The 14,487-nt window shown below is 50.0% G+C and overlaps 1 protein-coding gene across 1 annotated transcript; it reads right to left on the reverse strand.

Moving 5' to 3' along the window:
- Nucleotides 1–4,535: 4,535 nt before the first annotated feature.
- LOC309888272 (olfactory receptor 14C36-like) lies at nucleotides 4,536–5,471 on the reverse strand (the record flags this gene model as incomplete). Its single annotated transcript, XM_082780510.1, has 1 exon — nucleotides 4,536–5,471. One exon carries the CDS (start codon nucleotides 5,469–5,471, stop codon nucleotides 4,536–4,538), a length of 936 nt encoding a protein of 311 aa, XP_082636636.1.
- Nucleotides 5,472–14,487: the final 9,016 nt, after the last annotated feature.

The following is a 14,487-nucleotide window of genomic DNA, read 5'->3' on the forward strand; positions in this document are numbered from 1 at the left end:
CCAGACTCCTACCTTTTAATTTATTTTTTTTATTTATATATATATATTTATGTTCTTTTCTCATGTACATATCAAACCAGGCTTAATGTTTAGATAAAGACAATAAAGAAACAGAAATTCTGTTGAGTCCATGACTGGACAAAAGAAACAGAAAAGAAAGAAGAAACAGAAATTCTGCTGACTGTGGGATCCCCTCTGCCTCCAGACCCAGGACGACCCAGGCAGAAAGAAGGCCCCCATATGGGTTGTCCTTTACCTTCTGCTTGAGTCCATGACTGGGCAGCAGGCTCAAGGCTTGACTGTGTCTCCACAAGAAGCTGCAAGGCCAGCAGCAGGCCCCTGGCTTGGAAGATGCTACTGAGGTGACTTGTGTGTGGTTGGCTGAGAGGCCGCAAGGAGCCTACTGGGTTGGGATGCCTACTTCAGGAGTGGTTTCCACCCTGATGGAGCTATCTGTGGTAGTAGGAAAGAGCAGGAGAGAAAAAACTGCCACAAAGTGCACCTTGGAAGTTATGCACTGGCCACGAGGAGGAAGAAATGTCCCTCAAAGTATATTGCTGTGGTGCCAGAGGTCAGCCAAAGAGTGTCTCTGATCAGATCCTAGTTTTCTGTTTCGAGGAACAGCTAATGGTGGTTTGTTAGACATGGGTGAAATGATGGAAATGCTGGGATGAGAACAAGGTGGTCAACAGAGGTGGGCATCTGCAGACTTCAATAGGGCAAAGGTGGGATAGCACAGGAATGCCTGCAGAGGATAAGGCAGAGGGTGCTGGTAAAAAGGGAAGGCCCCAACAGCCCTGAGGTTTTTGTTCCTTTTGTCTAGAGCTGATGAGGAGATGAGAAGTAGTCATTGCACTGGAGCCTCATTACCTCCCTACAAACCTGTGCAAATGGAGGTGTCATACCATTGTTCTTCCCAAGGTATCACACTGCCCACCACATCCCACAGATCCCCTGGAAAAGCCCTGAGCCAGACATGGGGTACAGGATCTCGCCTCCAGTAGCTGGGGTATGGCCTTGGTCCTTCTGCTTCGTCAAAGGAAACCAAGACTTTTCTCAGCACACTGCCTTTGCCTGTCAGCAATCATGGCTTCCAATTATGTACCCTAACAAGTCCCTGGGGAAGTTGTCTTACTAACAGCCCTCAGTGGGGCCCATTAATACTCCAAGTCACTTTGACTTTTCCTTCTGACTTTACATTCTTAAGCAATTGCATCGCTCTCCTCTCTGAGGAGTTCCATGGTATATTTTGGTGCACAGTCTATGAAGCTCAGTACCTGAGCTTCATTGACTGTGCACGTAAATACACCATGGAACTCATTAAATTGAAGAAACTCCTAAGATCTCTTCAATACTTCTCTTCATGACTTCAAAACTTGTACAGCTAATTACAGAGCATTTGTGATATTCTTAAGGGAGAAGATTTCAAAAAGCACATAATACATATCTTTTCTTGTTTTAAAGGCTAAATTTTGCTGCATTTGAGTTTTCAGCATCATTCTTCTATTGCTATTGATCCAAGGAAACTTCTTTGGAGACTTCAATAGGGAGCAGAGAAAAGCACAGTCTGGAGGTCTGAAACCTCTGCTGCCAGCAGTGGTCTTTGTCCCTGTAACTGCAGCCCAGCCCAGCGCATGAAACCTTTTCAAAGACAAGTCAGGCATTCCTTGGGTAAAATAATGAAGCAAAAAAATAAAATAAAATAAAATAAAATAAAATAAAATAAAATAAAATAAAATAAAATAAAATAAAATAAAATAAAATAAAATAAAATAAAATAAAATAAAAAAGTTGAAATGACCATCAGAACTTGAGAACTTCCGGTTGAATCTTAGTAGACACCTGGACATGGTTCTCTTGTGTCTTCTGTCGAAAACTCAGGATGAAAAGTAAAAAAATATCTTCAAGTGGCTGTACCTGTACCCACGATCTTTGGCTCTTTGGGGAAATTGTCCCCTTCCAGCCACGGAAACCTTAATTAAGTAATGTGAAAAGACCTGTCTAGTCAATAGAGTAGGGCAAAGTCCTACTTCCTGTGCTATAGATGCAGAAGGCAAAAAGAATTGCATTGTGCCTGACACTACTCTGGGACGTGTCACCCAGGTCAGGCAACTTTACCTTAGTGCTGACAAGTCCATCACTAAAGCACACTCCCAAGCTCTGCATCTACACCTTGGCTCTCCAGTCGATGACCCAGCTCATGGATGGCAATCAGGGAGTCTCGGTTAGCACAACGCTGCCTCAGGTGTGCCACCATGGTAGCCATTGGCACCTGCTGTTCTTCAAACCTCAGCAAACCCCCAACAGAAGGGTTCTGTGGAAGGCTAAGCAAGGTAGACAACTGTTTCATGTCCTTTGTCTCCAAGGCAGCTCTACCAAAGCCCCACCGGTGGTGCCCTCTTGGAACTTTGAAGTAACCTCTTCTGAGACAGTCTATGCCAAGGATGCACATAGCCTCCGGGCCAGTCCCAATGGGGTGCTTTTGCCATTCCTTCCCAGTTAGACTTCAGCCTCCAGTATAGTTATCTCTTGGGATTCCCCTATCACTCCAGAAATATAGGTGTGTTCTACCTCTTTTTAGCTTGATGGCATCAGGGTACTCTGTGCACCAGTGTCCAGTATAGCCTGATACATTTGTGGGTTTGATGTACCCGGCCATTAAATATACCCAGTCCAGTAAATCCCATTGTCCCTTTCCTCCCTGCCTCCCCCTGGCTGGAAGGAGGACCCCTCTAGACCTGCTCGACATATTCATTACTGTGTCTGGTAGACAGCCCACTGGAAACACATCCCACCATGGCACTGTCATTCCATGGTGCAGTGGAGAGGGTGTTGATAGCAAAGGGATGCATTCGGGTGTGGAAGGTGGGGCCCAGCAGAGACGAGGAATCAAGGCAGTGGGGTGGGTGAGGCCAGGAGAAGCAGCCCAAGGGATGGTGCTGCTTGTGAGGACACGTTTGTGGCAGCAGCCGGAGTGGGCAGCAGCTGTGTGCAGGTGAGGGGAGGCCAGGAAGCGCATGCCAAAAGTGCTCCTGCCAGCAGAGCCAAGGCCAGGACCGAGGCCAAGAGGAAAGGCAGGCCCAGGGCAGGAGGCTGCAAGGGCCATGCTGAGCTCCCTGCCCCTGCAGCAGCCGCCCTGGCCCTCGGCCTCCTCTCCCCTGCCCCTGCAGCTCTGGGCTCCCTTGGCGCAGCCCTGGCTCTACAGCACCAAGCCCTGCTGGGAGCCCTCCCCTGCATGCTGCCACCGCTCCCTGACGCTGCTGTTGCCCTCTGCCGGGCACTGCCCAGCCCAGCCCAGCCCCTGCCCACCTCTCCCCACCTCCCTGCCCTCTCCCCAGCCCAGCAGCCCAGGCTGTGCTGGCCCCAGGGCAGTGCCCACCGCAGGCTGCTGCAGGGCTCTGGGCATGGCCACCACAGCCCCAGCCCCTCGCAAGGCACCACAGCTGCTGGCACAAAGGCGGTTCTGGGCCTCCCCAGCAGCCCCCACACTGGGGCCAGCTCAGGAAATGGAGGTCCGTGAAGCTGCAGGAGCCCTGCTCTCTTGCCTGGGAGATCCCCAGCACACAGTGCCTGTGCCCCGCAGGGCCAGCCCTGCTTCCCAGGCCAGCACAAGAGGCCTGGCCCAGCCACAGAGCAGCTCCACATTCCTCTCCAGCATGCCATTTGACATCAGACCCAACACCAGTAAACACTCCCAGGCCAGTCAAGGCCAGTTATTGTTTGCTGAGCCATGGCCAGCCAAGAACGGAGCTCCCAGTCCAGCACTACACTGAGCACTCTGAAATTCTGATCCATGGTGAAGCCCCGAAAAGCAAGAGACCCGTTCATGCAGCAGTTCCTTGGGTATATTCCTAGCACCAGCTTTGGAAGAGCTGTGCAAAGAAAGAGAAGCCCCTTTACAGACAATAAGACTGTCAGCAAGATGAATGAGATCTCAGTGGGAGAGCACAACGGAACAATGTGGAAGCCAAAAGAGAGCAGCAGTGAAAAGGCCACGTTCTGCTGCTGGCCATGGCCATGGCTCCAGGGAAGCAGCAGCCCTGACCCAAAGGCAGCAGAGAGGCAGAGCACAGGGGGCAATGAGGGGCAGACCCGAGGGCCACCGGGGCTGCTCCTGCATGTGGCAGCTGGGCTCTTGGTCCTGAGCCCCTCCTGCGTTCTGGGGCTGCTCCCCAAGCTCCAGATAAGATGGGAAGAGAGGGATACTGAAACCAATGAATTTCCACTGACTTCTTTATTGTCTTTATCTACCTAGGAAGCCTGGATCTGTATCTACATTAGATGATATGGTAAAAACTAACACAAAATGTAACATTCAGAATGCTGAGAACTATGTTATTAAAACAAAATAAAATATTGTTAAAATTCATTAATTGTTAAATTAATTAATTATTGTTAAATAAATTAATTATTGTTAAAATTAATTGATTATAACTATTGACAATTTTATGGTAACACTAGTAAAGATAAAAATGATATGATATAATGTGAATCAAAACATTTGCATATTATTAAGAATACATCTTCTGAACACATCATGGATGCTTAAGAAGAATGTATGGAAACAGTTTCCTCACTGCATTCTTGAGCTCCTGGTTCCTCATGCTGTAGATGATGGGGTTCAGTGCTGGAGGCACCACCGAGTAGAGAAGAGCGACCACCAGGTCCAGGGATGGGAAGGAGATGGAGGGGGGCTTCAAACAGGCAAATATGGCAGTACTGACAAACAGGGAGACGACAGCCAGGTGAGGGAGGCACGTGGAAAAGGCTTTGTGCTTGCCCTGCTCAAAGGGAATCCTCAGCACTGCCCTGAAGATCTGCACATAGGACACCATAATGAAAACAAAACAACCAAATGCTAAAGAAACACTAAAAACTAGTGCCCCGACTTCCCTGAGGTAGGCATCTGAACAGGAGAGCCTGAGGATGTGGGGGATTTCACAGAAGAACTGGTCCACAGCATTGCCATGGCAGAGGGGCAGGGAAAATGTAGTGGCCGTGTGCAGGACAGCATGAAGAAAGCCACTGCCCCAGGCAGCTGCTGCCATCTGGGCACAAGCTCTGCTGCCCACGAGGCTCCCGTAGTGCAGGGGCTTGCAGATGGCAATGTAACAGTTGTAGGCCATGACGGTGAGAAGGGAGTACTCTGCTACAACCAAGAAAGCAATGAAAAAGAGTTGGGCAGCACATCCTTGATAGGAGATGTCCCTGGTGTCCCAGAGGGCATTGGCCATGGCTTTGGGCAGAGTGGTGGAGATGCAGCCCAGGTCCAGGAGGGCGAGGTTGAGGAGGAAGAAGTACATGGGGGTGTGGAGGTGGTGGTCGCAGGCTACGGCACTGAGGATGAGGCCGTTGCCCAAGAGGGCAGCCAGGTAGATGCCCAGGAAGAGCGCGAAGTGCAGGAGCTGCAGCTCACACGTGTCTGCGAATGCCAGCAGGAGGAACTCACTCACAGAGCTGATGTTGGGCATTTTCTGACATTGAACACTGTTGTCTGTAGAGAAGTAGAAGGCAGAAAAAAATTTAGAAGACAATTCTCTGAGGAAAACCTACTGCAAGCCTTAAAGCACTCTCATCTGAAGCCTCTCTCTTTGCAAAAGGAGCTTTCTGCAGCTCCATTGCTTGAGTCCCAGCTGATGCTTGGTGAGACTGGCACTGCAAGCATGGATTGCTGGGGCCTTTAGAAGTGTCCTTCTTTCTGTGAAGCAGTCAGAAAGCAGGAACAAGGGGGAAACTCAAGTTCAGTCCACTTACGAGATCCATGAACTTTGCAGGGTTGTTGCAAAAAACACCTCCAACCACACTGTAGAGCGAGTCAGATTTTATTATGCTTAGTAGAACAATCACACTCTTGTGTTTCCAAAGAAGTAGAGACAGCTTAAAGCAAAGAAGCCCCAACCCAGTGCAGATGGACAGAATCCTCACCTTATCCCCAAGTGCATGAGCAGGATCTCAGCTTTTCCCTCTTCGCAAAGGCTGCAGAGGCCTCACTCCAGCTGCCCACAGACAGCCATCCAGCAGCACAGACATGTTAGTACGGAGGTGTCTTTTCTTTGAAGTATCTGGATAACACAAGGATGCCTAGACAGAGCTGCATCCTGCGGGAGAGAAGTGTGCAGCCCAGGACAATGCCCCACGGACAGAGCTGGATATTCGAAATCTGGGGTGTCCCAATACCCAATCTGCATCCCCTGCAGTGTCTGGAGGAGACTTGGACACCCAACTCTTGGCTAAAAAGGGCAGCTGGGTTATGACACTCCAAGGGGCTTCTGCCAGATTTTCTCACCATGCACTGCAGCCCAGCAGGACTCTCAAAGTCTACTGCATTGCCCACTGCCCTCCCAGAAACAAGACCCAGCACGAGACCCTTCCAGGACCTGCAGCTGCATGGCCCTGCAGCCAGACCCTTACCTTGTCAAGGGCTGTGCAGGTTTCTCCTGCAGGCAGCTCTCAGCATCCTCCCACTACCAACTGCCTCCAAGCCCTCTCTCCTTCCCTCCTCTCTGTGTGCCAGCTGCAGTCAGAGCCCCCAGCCCTACTGCGCTGTGCAGTGGAGCTGCTCCTGGGCACAGCTGTCTCTCTGCAACAGGAACACTTTTGAAATGAGTTTTCTCTGTCCCACGAGCCCAGCCCAGCTCAGCAGCACAGAATCAGCCCAAGGCACTGCAATCACCCCTCTGGGGGCTTTGCTGATGAGCCCACGAACCTCAGGCACTCAGAGACAATTGAAGACATCTCTCCAGAAGTCCAAGTCAGAGACAAGTTTCCTGCAGTGTCCCATTGAGGGCCAGCACTCACACAGCCTCCCTTGGAGCTCGTTAGAGCAGAACCCTGGAGGCAGTGAGGACAAGGAGACAAAGGCAATGTGAAGGTGACACTGATGTGTAGGAAACCTGGATGTGTGTCACCAAGCACAAGGCCCATGTTCCCTAGGAAGGAGATCCTTTCTCTTCCCACATTGCTCAGGGCTCTTTGTGGGGCAGTAGGAGATGGGGATGTGCATGGCCAAGTGCAGGAGAATGGCATGACCTCTGCCTGATTCATGGGTGCATGCACAGAGATAGAGGACCTTGTGCTCATTATCAAGATGTCTCCTCACAGGCCTCTGTGGCAGTGAGTTTCAGTCAGGCCTCAGTGTTGGGACTTTCAGCCTTGGTAGAACCCTTGCTCCTCTCCACACCAGGCTGTCCTAGGGACTCCCAGACTTTCACCTCTTTACCAGCTAGTTGTAGGCACTTGTCCGTTTGGTGTCACACCGGGTCTGAGCTGAGTCTGATAACTCAGATCTTCTTGGTGGCCATGGTCCTCATAAGGCAGCTCTGTAGGAAGCTGGCCTGGTTCCTGGTGAGCAGGCACCACTGCTTGTATGCACCGCACTGATGTTTCATTCTGTCAGGTGTTAATGTCTGTACACAGATGGTTCAACCTTTCTGTGATTGCGCTGTCTCTGACAAGACAACAGCAGCAGGAGTTGCAGGAAAGTTTGGATAACACAGGAGTAACCAGTTGAATGGAACTGCAGCACAGAGTAACAGAAGCACAGGATATGGAAGGCTGCCAGGTTCCACCTCTTCTGTGCTTTCTTATCATGCAAGCTGTCAGTTTGTCTGGAGCTGGGTCCTGAATGTTACGGAGCTGTGCAGGTGAAAATTAGAAGGGCCAAAGTCCAGCTGGAGCTCCATCTGTATATTTATGTCAAAGACAATAAAAAGCTGTTTATATAAATACTTTAAATAGAGGAGGATTACGGAGAATCATCATCCTTTATTAGATGTGAGGGGAAATCTGGTAATGATCTAGAGATAAGGTAAAGGCTGAGGTACTTAATGCCTTCTTTGCCTCAGTCTCCAGCAGCAAGACCAACTGTTCCCCTGGACATTTCTTCCTCCTTGTGACCAACGCCAAACTTCCAGGGCACACATTGTGGCAAGTTCTTCTCTCCAGCTCTTTCATATTACCAAAGAAAGCTCCATCAGGGTAGAAACCACTCCTGAAGTAGGCATCCCAACCCAGCAGGCTCCTTGCGGCCTGGCAGCCAACCAGGCACAAGTCACCTCAGCAGCAGCTTCCAAGCCAGGGGCCTGCTGCTGGCCTTGCAGCTTCTTGGCTACACACAGCCAAGCCTTGTGCCTGCTGCTGCCCACTCATGGACTCAAGCAGAAGGGACAGGACAACCCATGTTGGGGCCTTCTTTCTGTCTGCGTCCCCCTGGGTTTGGAGGCAGAGAGGATCCCACAGTCAGCATGCCAAACAGGTGCCTTCTGCTGGCCTAGCAGGGCCACTGCCAGATGTCAGCCCAAAAGTGCAGCTCCCAGGGAGAAGTCAAGGCTGACCTGCCACCTCCAGACACAAGTGACCTCACAGTCCCTTTGTGTGACAGGTTCCTGCTGCTGCCCTATCAAGTGCAGAGGCAGAAGTCGCCTCACATTCACTGCCACAGTCACATTGCTCCTGCTGGGGCAGGCAATCCTGAGGTAGGGCTCAGAGAATTCTCACCCATCTCCTTGTGGCCCACAAGCTGATCAGACCCATGGCCCCTCAAATTCAGCTTTGAATGCCATTTGACTACACAGCAACCTCAGTTCTTGCCTTGCCCCAAGGTGCCAAGCGCCTTAAGGGAAGGTTTAGGAGGGGTGTTGAAGGTGAGAAGGTTAATGCACAGGTACAGGGACTTTCGATGTTATTTGTTCATGTATGGTATTAGGGACTACGGCTCACCTATCTGAATTAAAGATTAAGGGATAATTAGTTTTTTGTGTTACCAAATGTTTGGTATTTTGTTTAAGGTGTGACATCTGTGGTTAGGGTATTGTCAAGCTTTGTGGTCTAGGGTTTGTTTAGCTCTGTTAAGAAGAATGAAGTGATCTTTAAGGTCCCTTTGAACCAAAACCATTCTATGATTCTGTGATCCCATGTTTCTATGATTACCTGTGACACTGCTACCATTGTCCTTACAAAGCTCATAATGTCTGTTATAAATGGCTCAGGATTCAAATTAGGATTAAATAAAAAAAATAGGATTTATTAAAAGAATATAAAGGAATAGAGGTAAGCAAACAGCGCTGGGTGCACCGGGAGTCTCCGCTCCACCAGGACGCACACCAGTTACATCATGCAGCTGATTTTTATGCTCCTAGACTAATACATATTCATTACTACTTCTAAAAAAATAGATTATTAATTAGCTTCCGGGGTGCAGTCCCTCCTACTGAAGCATGCGCAGTCTCCTCTGGGGGTCTCTTCTGGGGGTCTCTAGGGGTCTTTCATGCTGAAGGCTCGTAGTCTTCCTCTCCCCTTTGTACTCACTTGGCACCATACCAAGTTTATAGAACATTTTCTGCAGGTCTTGTCTCCCAGCCGTCCTTCAGCTTCTTTTTCCTTCCTCTTAATCTCTTGCCCCCCTGGCCAGATACCAAAGGTCTGCATAGTATCCCATAACAGTCACTAGTAGTTATCAGTTTTTCTGAAACTCCCAGACATCAAACACAAACAGCTTTCTTATTGACACTTCACGAGTAATTAAAACATTCTTCCCCAGCCATTCACAGGGACAGTCACATCTATAGCAGTGTTAAGTTAATCTCGAAGAAGACAGGAAAAAAGGCTGTAACTGTTAGAAAGAGAAGTCTGGAATAACAAAAGAATAACAAAAGCAAACAGGTTCATAAATTTGAGGAGTATTTTCTGAAGACTTGATAAACTGACTAGAATGAGGGGGAGACTGGGACACACTGCATCTGTGGTTCAAGAATTAAATTGCCAGTGCAGGGCCCAGAGGCAGACAGGATTCAAACAGAATTGTTCTTTATGGATACGAATTGTTAAAACATTCCTCACGTCTCTCCTCAGAGATTTTAACCAAGATTTTCGGTTAGTCCAGCTGGCATCCTGTTACAAGTGGTGTCCCCCAGGGGTTGGTACTGGGACCTATCTTGTTTACTGATGACCTAGATCAGTAAGTCTACAGATGACACCCAGTTGGGAGGTAGTATTGATCTGCCTGAGGATCAGGGTCCTGCACTTTGGCCACAACAACTCCATGCAACACTATAAGCTTGGGGCAGAGTGGCTAGAAGACTGTGAAAAGGAAACAGACCTGGGAGTGTTGATGAATGCTCGGCTGAACATGAGCCAGCCGTGCGCCCAGGTGGCCAAATAGGCCAAGGGCATCCTGGCTTGTATTAGAAATAGTGCAGCCAGCAGGAGCAGGGAGGTGATCATCCCCCTGTATTCGTCTCTAGTGAGGCCACACCTCGAGCACTGTGTTCAATTTTGGACCCTTGTTACAAGAAGGATATTAGAATCATAGAATCATAGAATATCCTGAGTTGGAAGGGACCCTTAAGGATCATCAAGTCCAACTCTTGACACCGCACAGGTCTACCCAAAAGTTTAGACCATGTGCCTAAGTTCACAGTCCAATCTCTTCTTAAATTCAGACAGGCTCGGTGCAGTGACCACTTCCCTGGGGAGCCACTTCCAGTGTGCAACCACCCTCTCTGTGAAGAACCCCCTCCTGACGTCCAGCCTAAATTTCCCCTGCCTCAGCTTAACCCCGTTCCCGCAGGTCCTGTCACTGGTGTTAATGGAGAAAAGGTCTCCTGCCTCTCGACACCCACTTACGAGGAAGTTGTAGACTGTGATGAGGTCTCCCCTCAGCCTCCTCTTCTCCAGGCTGAACAGGCCCAGTGACCTCAGCCGTTCCTCGTACGTCTTCCCCTCCAGGCCTTTCACCATCTTCGTAGCCCTCCTCTGGACACTCTCCAACAGTTTCATGTCCTTTTTATACTGTGGTGCCCAGAACTGCACACAGTACTCGAGGTGAGGCCGCACCAGCGCAGAGTAGAGCGGGACAATCACCTCCCTTGACCTACTAGCGATGCCGTGCTTGATGCACCCCAGGACACGGTTGGCCCTCCTGGCTGCCAGGGCACACTGCTGGCTCATATTCAACTTGCTGTCTACCACGACCCCCAGATCCCTCTCTTCTAGGCTGCTCTCCAGTGTCTCATCGCCCAGTCTGTACATGCAGCCAGGGTTTCCCCGTCCCAGGTGCAGGACCCGGCACTTGCTCTCATTGAACTTCATGCGGTTGGTGATCGCCCAGCTCTCCAACCTGTCCAGATCCCTCTGTAAGGCCTTTACGCCCTCATTTGAGTCCACAACTCCTCCAAGTTTGGTGTCATCAGCAAACTTGCTCAAAATACCCTCTATTCCTACATCCAGATCGTTTATAAAAATATTGAAAAGTACCGGCCCTAAAATGGAGCCTTGAGGGACCCCACTGGTGACCGCCCGCCAGCCTGACGCAGCCCCATTTACCATAACCCTTTGGGCCCTGCCCTTTAGCCAATTGCTCACCCATGGTATAATGTTTTTATTTAGCTGTATGGTGGACATTTTGTCCAGTAGGATCCTATGGGAAACCGTGTCAAAAGCCTTGCTGAAGTCCAAAAAAATCACATCAGCTGGTTTCCCTTGGTCCACCCTACGGGTGATCTTATCATAAAAGGAAATCAGGTTAGTTAGGCAGGACCTACCCTTCACAAACCCATGCTGGCTGGGACCAATGACTGCTTTGTCTCCCAGGTGCGCCTCAATAAGTCCGAGAACCATCTTCTCCATGATTTTACCAGGCACTGACGTGAGACTGACAGGCCTGTAATTGCTAGGGTCTTCTTTCTGACCCTTCTTGAAAATTGGCACAACATTTGCCAGCTTCCAGTCTACCGGGACCTCTCCAAATTCCCAGGATCGTTGAAAAATAATTGAAAGAGGTTCCGCAATGACGTCCGCCAGCTCTTTCAGCACCCGGGGATGAATCCCATGCGGACCCATGGACTTGTAGGGATCCAGGTGGAGTAGCAAATCCCGCACACGTTCAGGGTCAGTTGGGAGTTTGTCGTCCCCACCGTCCCGGCCCTCCAGCTCAGGGCACCCTGGGTCCCGAAGCCCATCATAGGCATTGAAGACAGAGGCAAAGAAGGCGTTAAGCGTCTCTGCTTTGCCTACGTCATCGTCTGTGAGGAGACCTTCCCTATCAAGGAGCGGCCCTATGTATTCTTTAGTTCTCCTTTTTCCATTCACATATCTAAAAAAAAAACTTTTTATTTTCTCTCACAGACACAGCCAGCTTCAACTCTAGGTGTGCTTTGGCCACACAAACTTTCTCCCTTACAAACATGAACAGCATCCCTGTATTCTTTCCATGACGCCTGGCCCTCCTTCCAGTAGCGAAACACTCTCTGTTTCCGCCTAATCTCCATTAGAACATTCCTGGTCAGCCACGCCGGCCTCCTGCCCCGCCTGCCTGACTTGCGGTATTTAGGAATTGCCTGATCTTGTGCTTCTAGGAGGCATCGCTTAAAGAATGACCAGCACTGGTGGACATCGAGGCCTTCAAGAGCAGTTTCCCAGGGGACCTTGCTGACTAGTTCCCTGAGCAGCCTGAAGTCCGCTTTCCCCATATCTAGGGATGAGGTTTTGGTGGCACTTTTCCTTCTGTCACCGTAAATTTTGAACTCAACCACTTCATGGTCGCTATGACCGAGGCGGCCACCAATCACCACATCTCCCACCAGATCCTCTCTGTTTTCTAGCAACAGGTCTAGGAGGGCACCTTTCCTAGTTGGCTCCGTTAGCACCTGCACCAAGAAGTTATCATCTAGGTGCTTCATGAACCTCCTGGACTTGCTCGTGTCAGCCGTGTGGCACTCCCAGTTAACGTCTGGCAAGTTGAAGTCCCCCATAAGGACAAGGGGAGTTAATCTCGAGGCCTCTCTTAGTTCTGTAAAGAATAATTTATCGGCGCTATCGTCCTGGCCAGGCGGTCTGTAATAGACTCCCACAACGACATCCCCTTTATTCGTTCGTCCCTTGATCCTTACCCAGAGGCTCTCAACTTTGCCATCGCCGACCTGAAGTTCCACACAGTCCAGCCCCTGCTTCACATACATCGCCACCCCACCACCTCGCCTACCCTGCCTGTCCCTCCTGAAGAGCCTGTAACCATCTATCGCAACACCCCAGTCACAGGACTCATCCCACCAGGTTTCGCTTATGCCGATGATGTCGTAGTTGCAGGACTGGGCCAGGACTTCTAGCTCATCCATTTTATTCCTCATACTGCGTGCGTTTGTGTAGAAGCACTTCAGGTGCGTCTCCTTACACTCAGCACCTTGTGGATCTGACTGAAGGACCTCACTGGCACACAGCCCCTCTGATTCTAGCGTACCATCCCTTAGGTCTTCACCGGCATGCCTGGTTTTAGCCCCTTCCCCCTTCAACTCTAGTTTAATCATCCTGTCACTGGGCATGTGGGAGAAGAGACCAACCCCCACCCCTCTACAGCCTCCTTTGAGGTAGCTGTAGAGAGCAATAAGGTCACCCCTGAGCCTCCTCTTCTCCAGGCTGAACAAGCCCAGCTCCCTCAGCCCCTCCTCATAGGACTCCAGGCCTCTCACCAGCTTCGTCGCCCTTCCCTGGACCCGCTCAAGCACCTCCATGTCCTTCTTGTAGTGAGGGGCCCAAAACTGAACACAGTACTCGAAGTGTGGCCTCACCAGAGCCAAGTGCAGGGGGACAATCACTTCCTTAGCTCTGCTGGCCACACTGCTTCTGATACAAGCCAGGATGCCGTTGGCCTTCTTGGCCACCTAAGCACACTGCTGGCTCATATTCAGCTGACTATCCACCAATACTCCCAGGTCCTGTTCCGCCTGGCAGCTTTCCAACCACTCCTCTCCCAGCCTGTAGCTCTGCTTGGGGTTATTGTGCCCCAGGTGCAGGACCCGGCACTTGGCCTTGTTGAAGTTCATACAGTAGACCTCAGCCCATCGGTCCAGCCAATCCAGATCCTACTGCAGAGCTTTCCTACCCTCGAGCAGATTGACACATGCACCTACCTTGGTGTCATCTGCAAATTTAGTGAGGGTGCACTCGATCCCCTCATCCAGATCATTGATAAAGATATTAAAGAGGACTGGCCTTAGTACTAAGTACTCATGCTAAATCCAAAACACAGCTTCATACCAGCTACTAGGAGGAAAATTATCTCGATCCTAGCCAACTCCAGTACACTCACAGAGTAAGGGCATGATATATCTGTGTGTATATCATCTGAGAAAAGGTGGTGGTGATTAACTGGAAAGTACTGGAGCTGAGCAAGGTGCAGATGGTATGGAATATGGGCTGGATATTGTCCATGCGTTGGCTGGGATACACTTAATTTGTTTTCTATTAGATGATACAGTGCTGTGTTTTGTATATAGGATGCAGTTCCAGACAAAGTAATAGCATGCATGAGAAGGAAGAACAGAAAAAGTGGAATCTGGCAGCCTTCTATCCCCCACCCTTCACGGATTCAAATTCCATTCAACTAGTTACTGCTGTATTATCCAAACTGTCCTGCAAACTCCTGCTACTGTTATCTTGTGAGAAACAGCATAGTCAGGGTGAGCCACCTGCCTGCAGACATTAACAGCTGAC

Source organism: Aythya marila (genome assembly GCF_965140915.1).
Source record: "Aythya marila genome assembly, chromosome: 28".
NCBI classification, from domain to species: Eukaryota; Metazoa; Chordata; class Aves; order Anseriformes; family Anatidae; genus Aythya; species Aythya marila.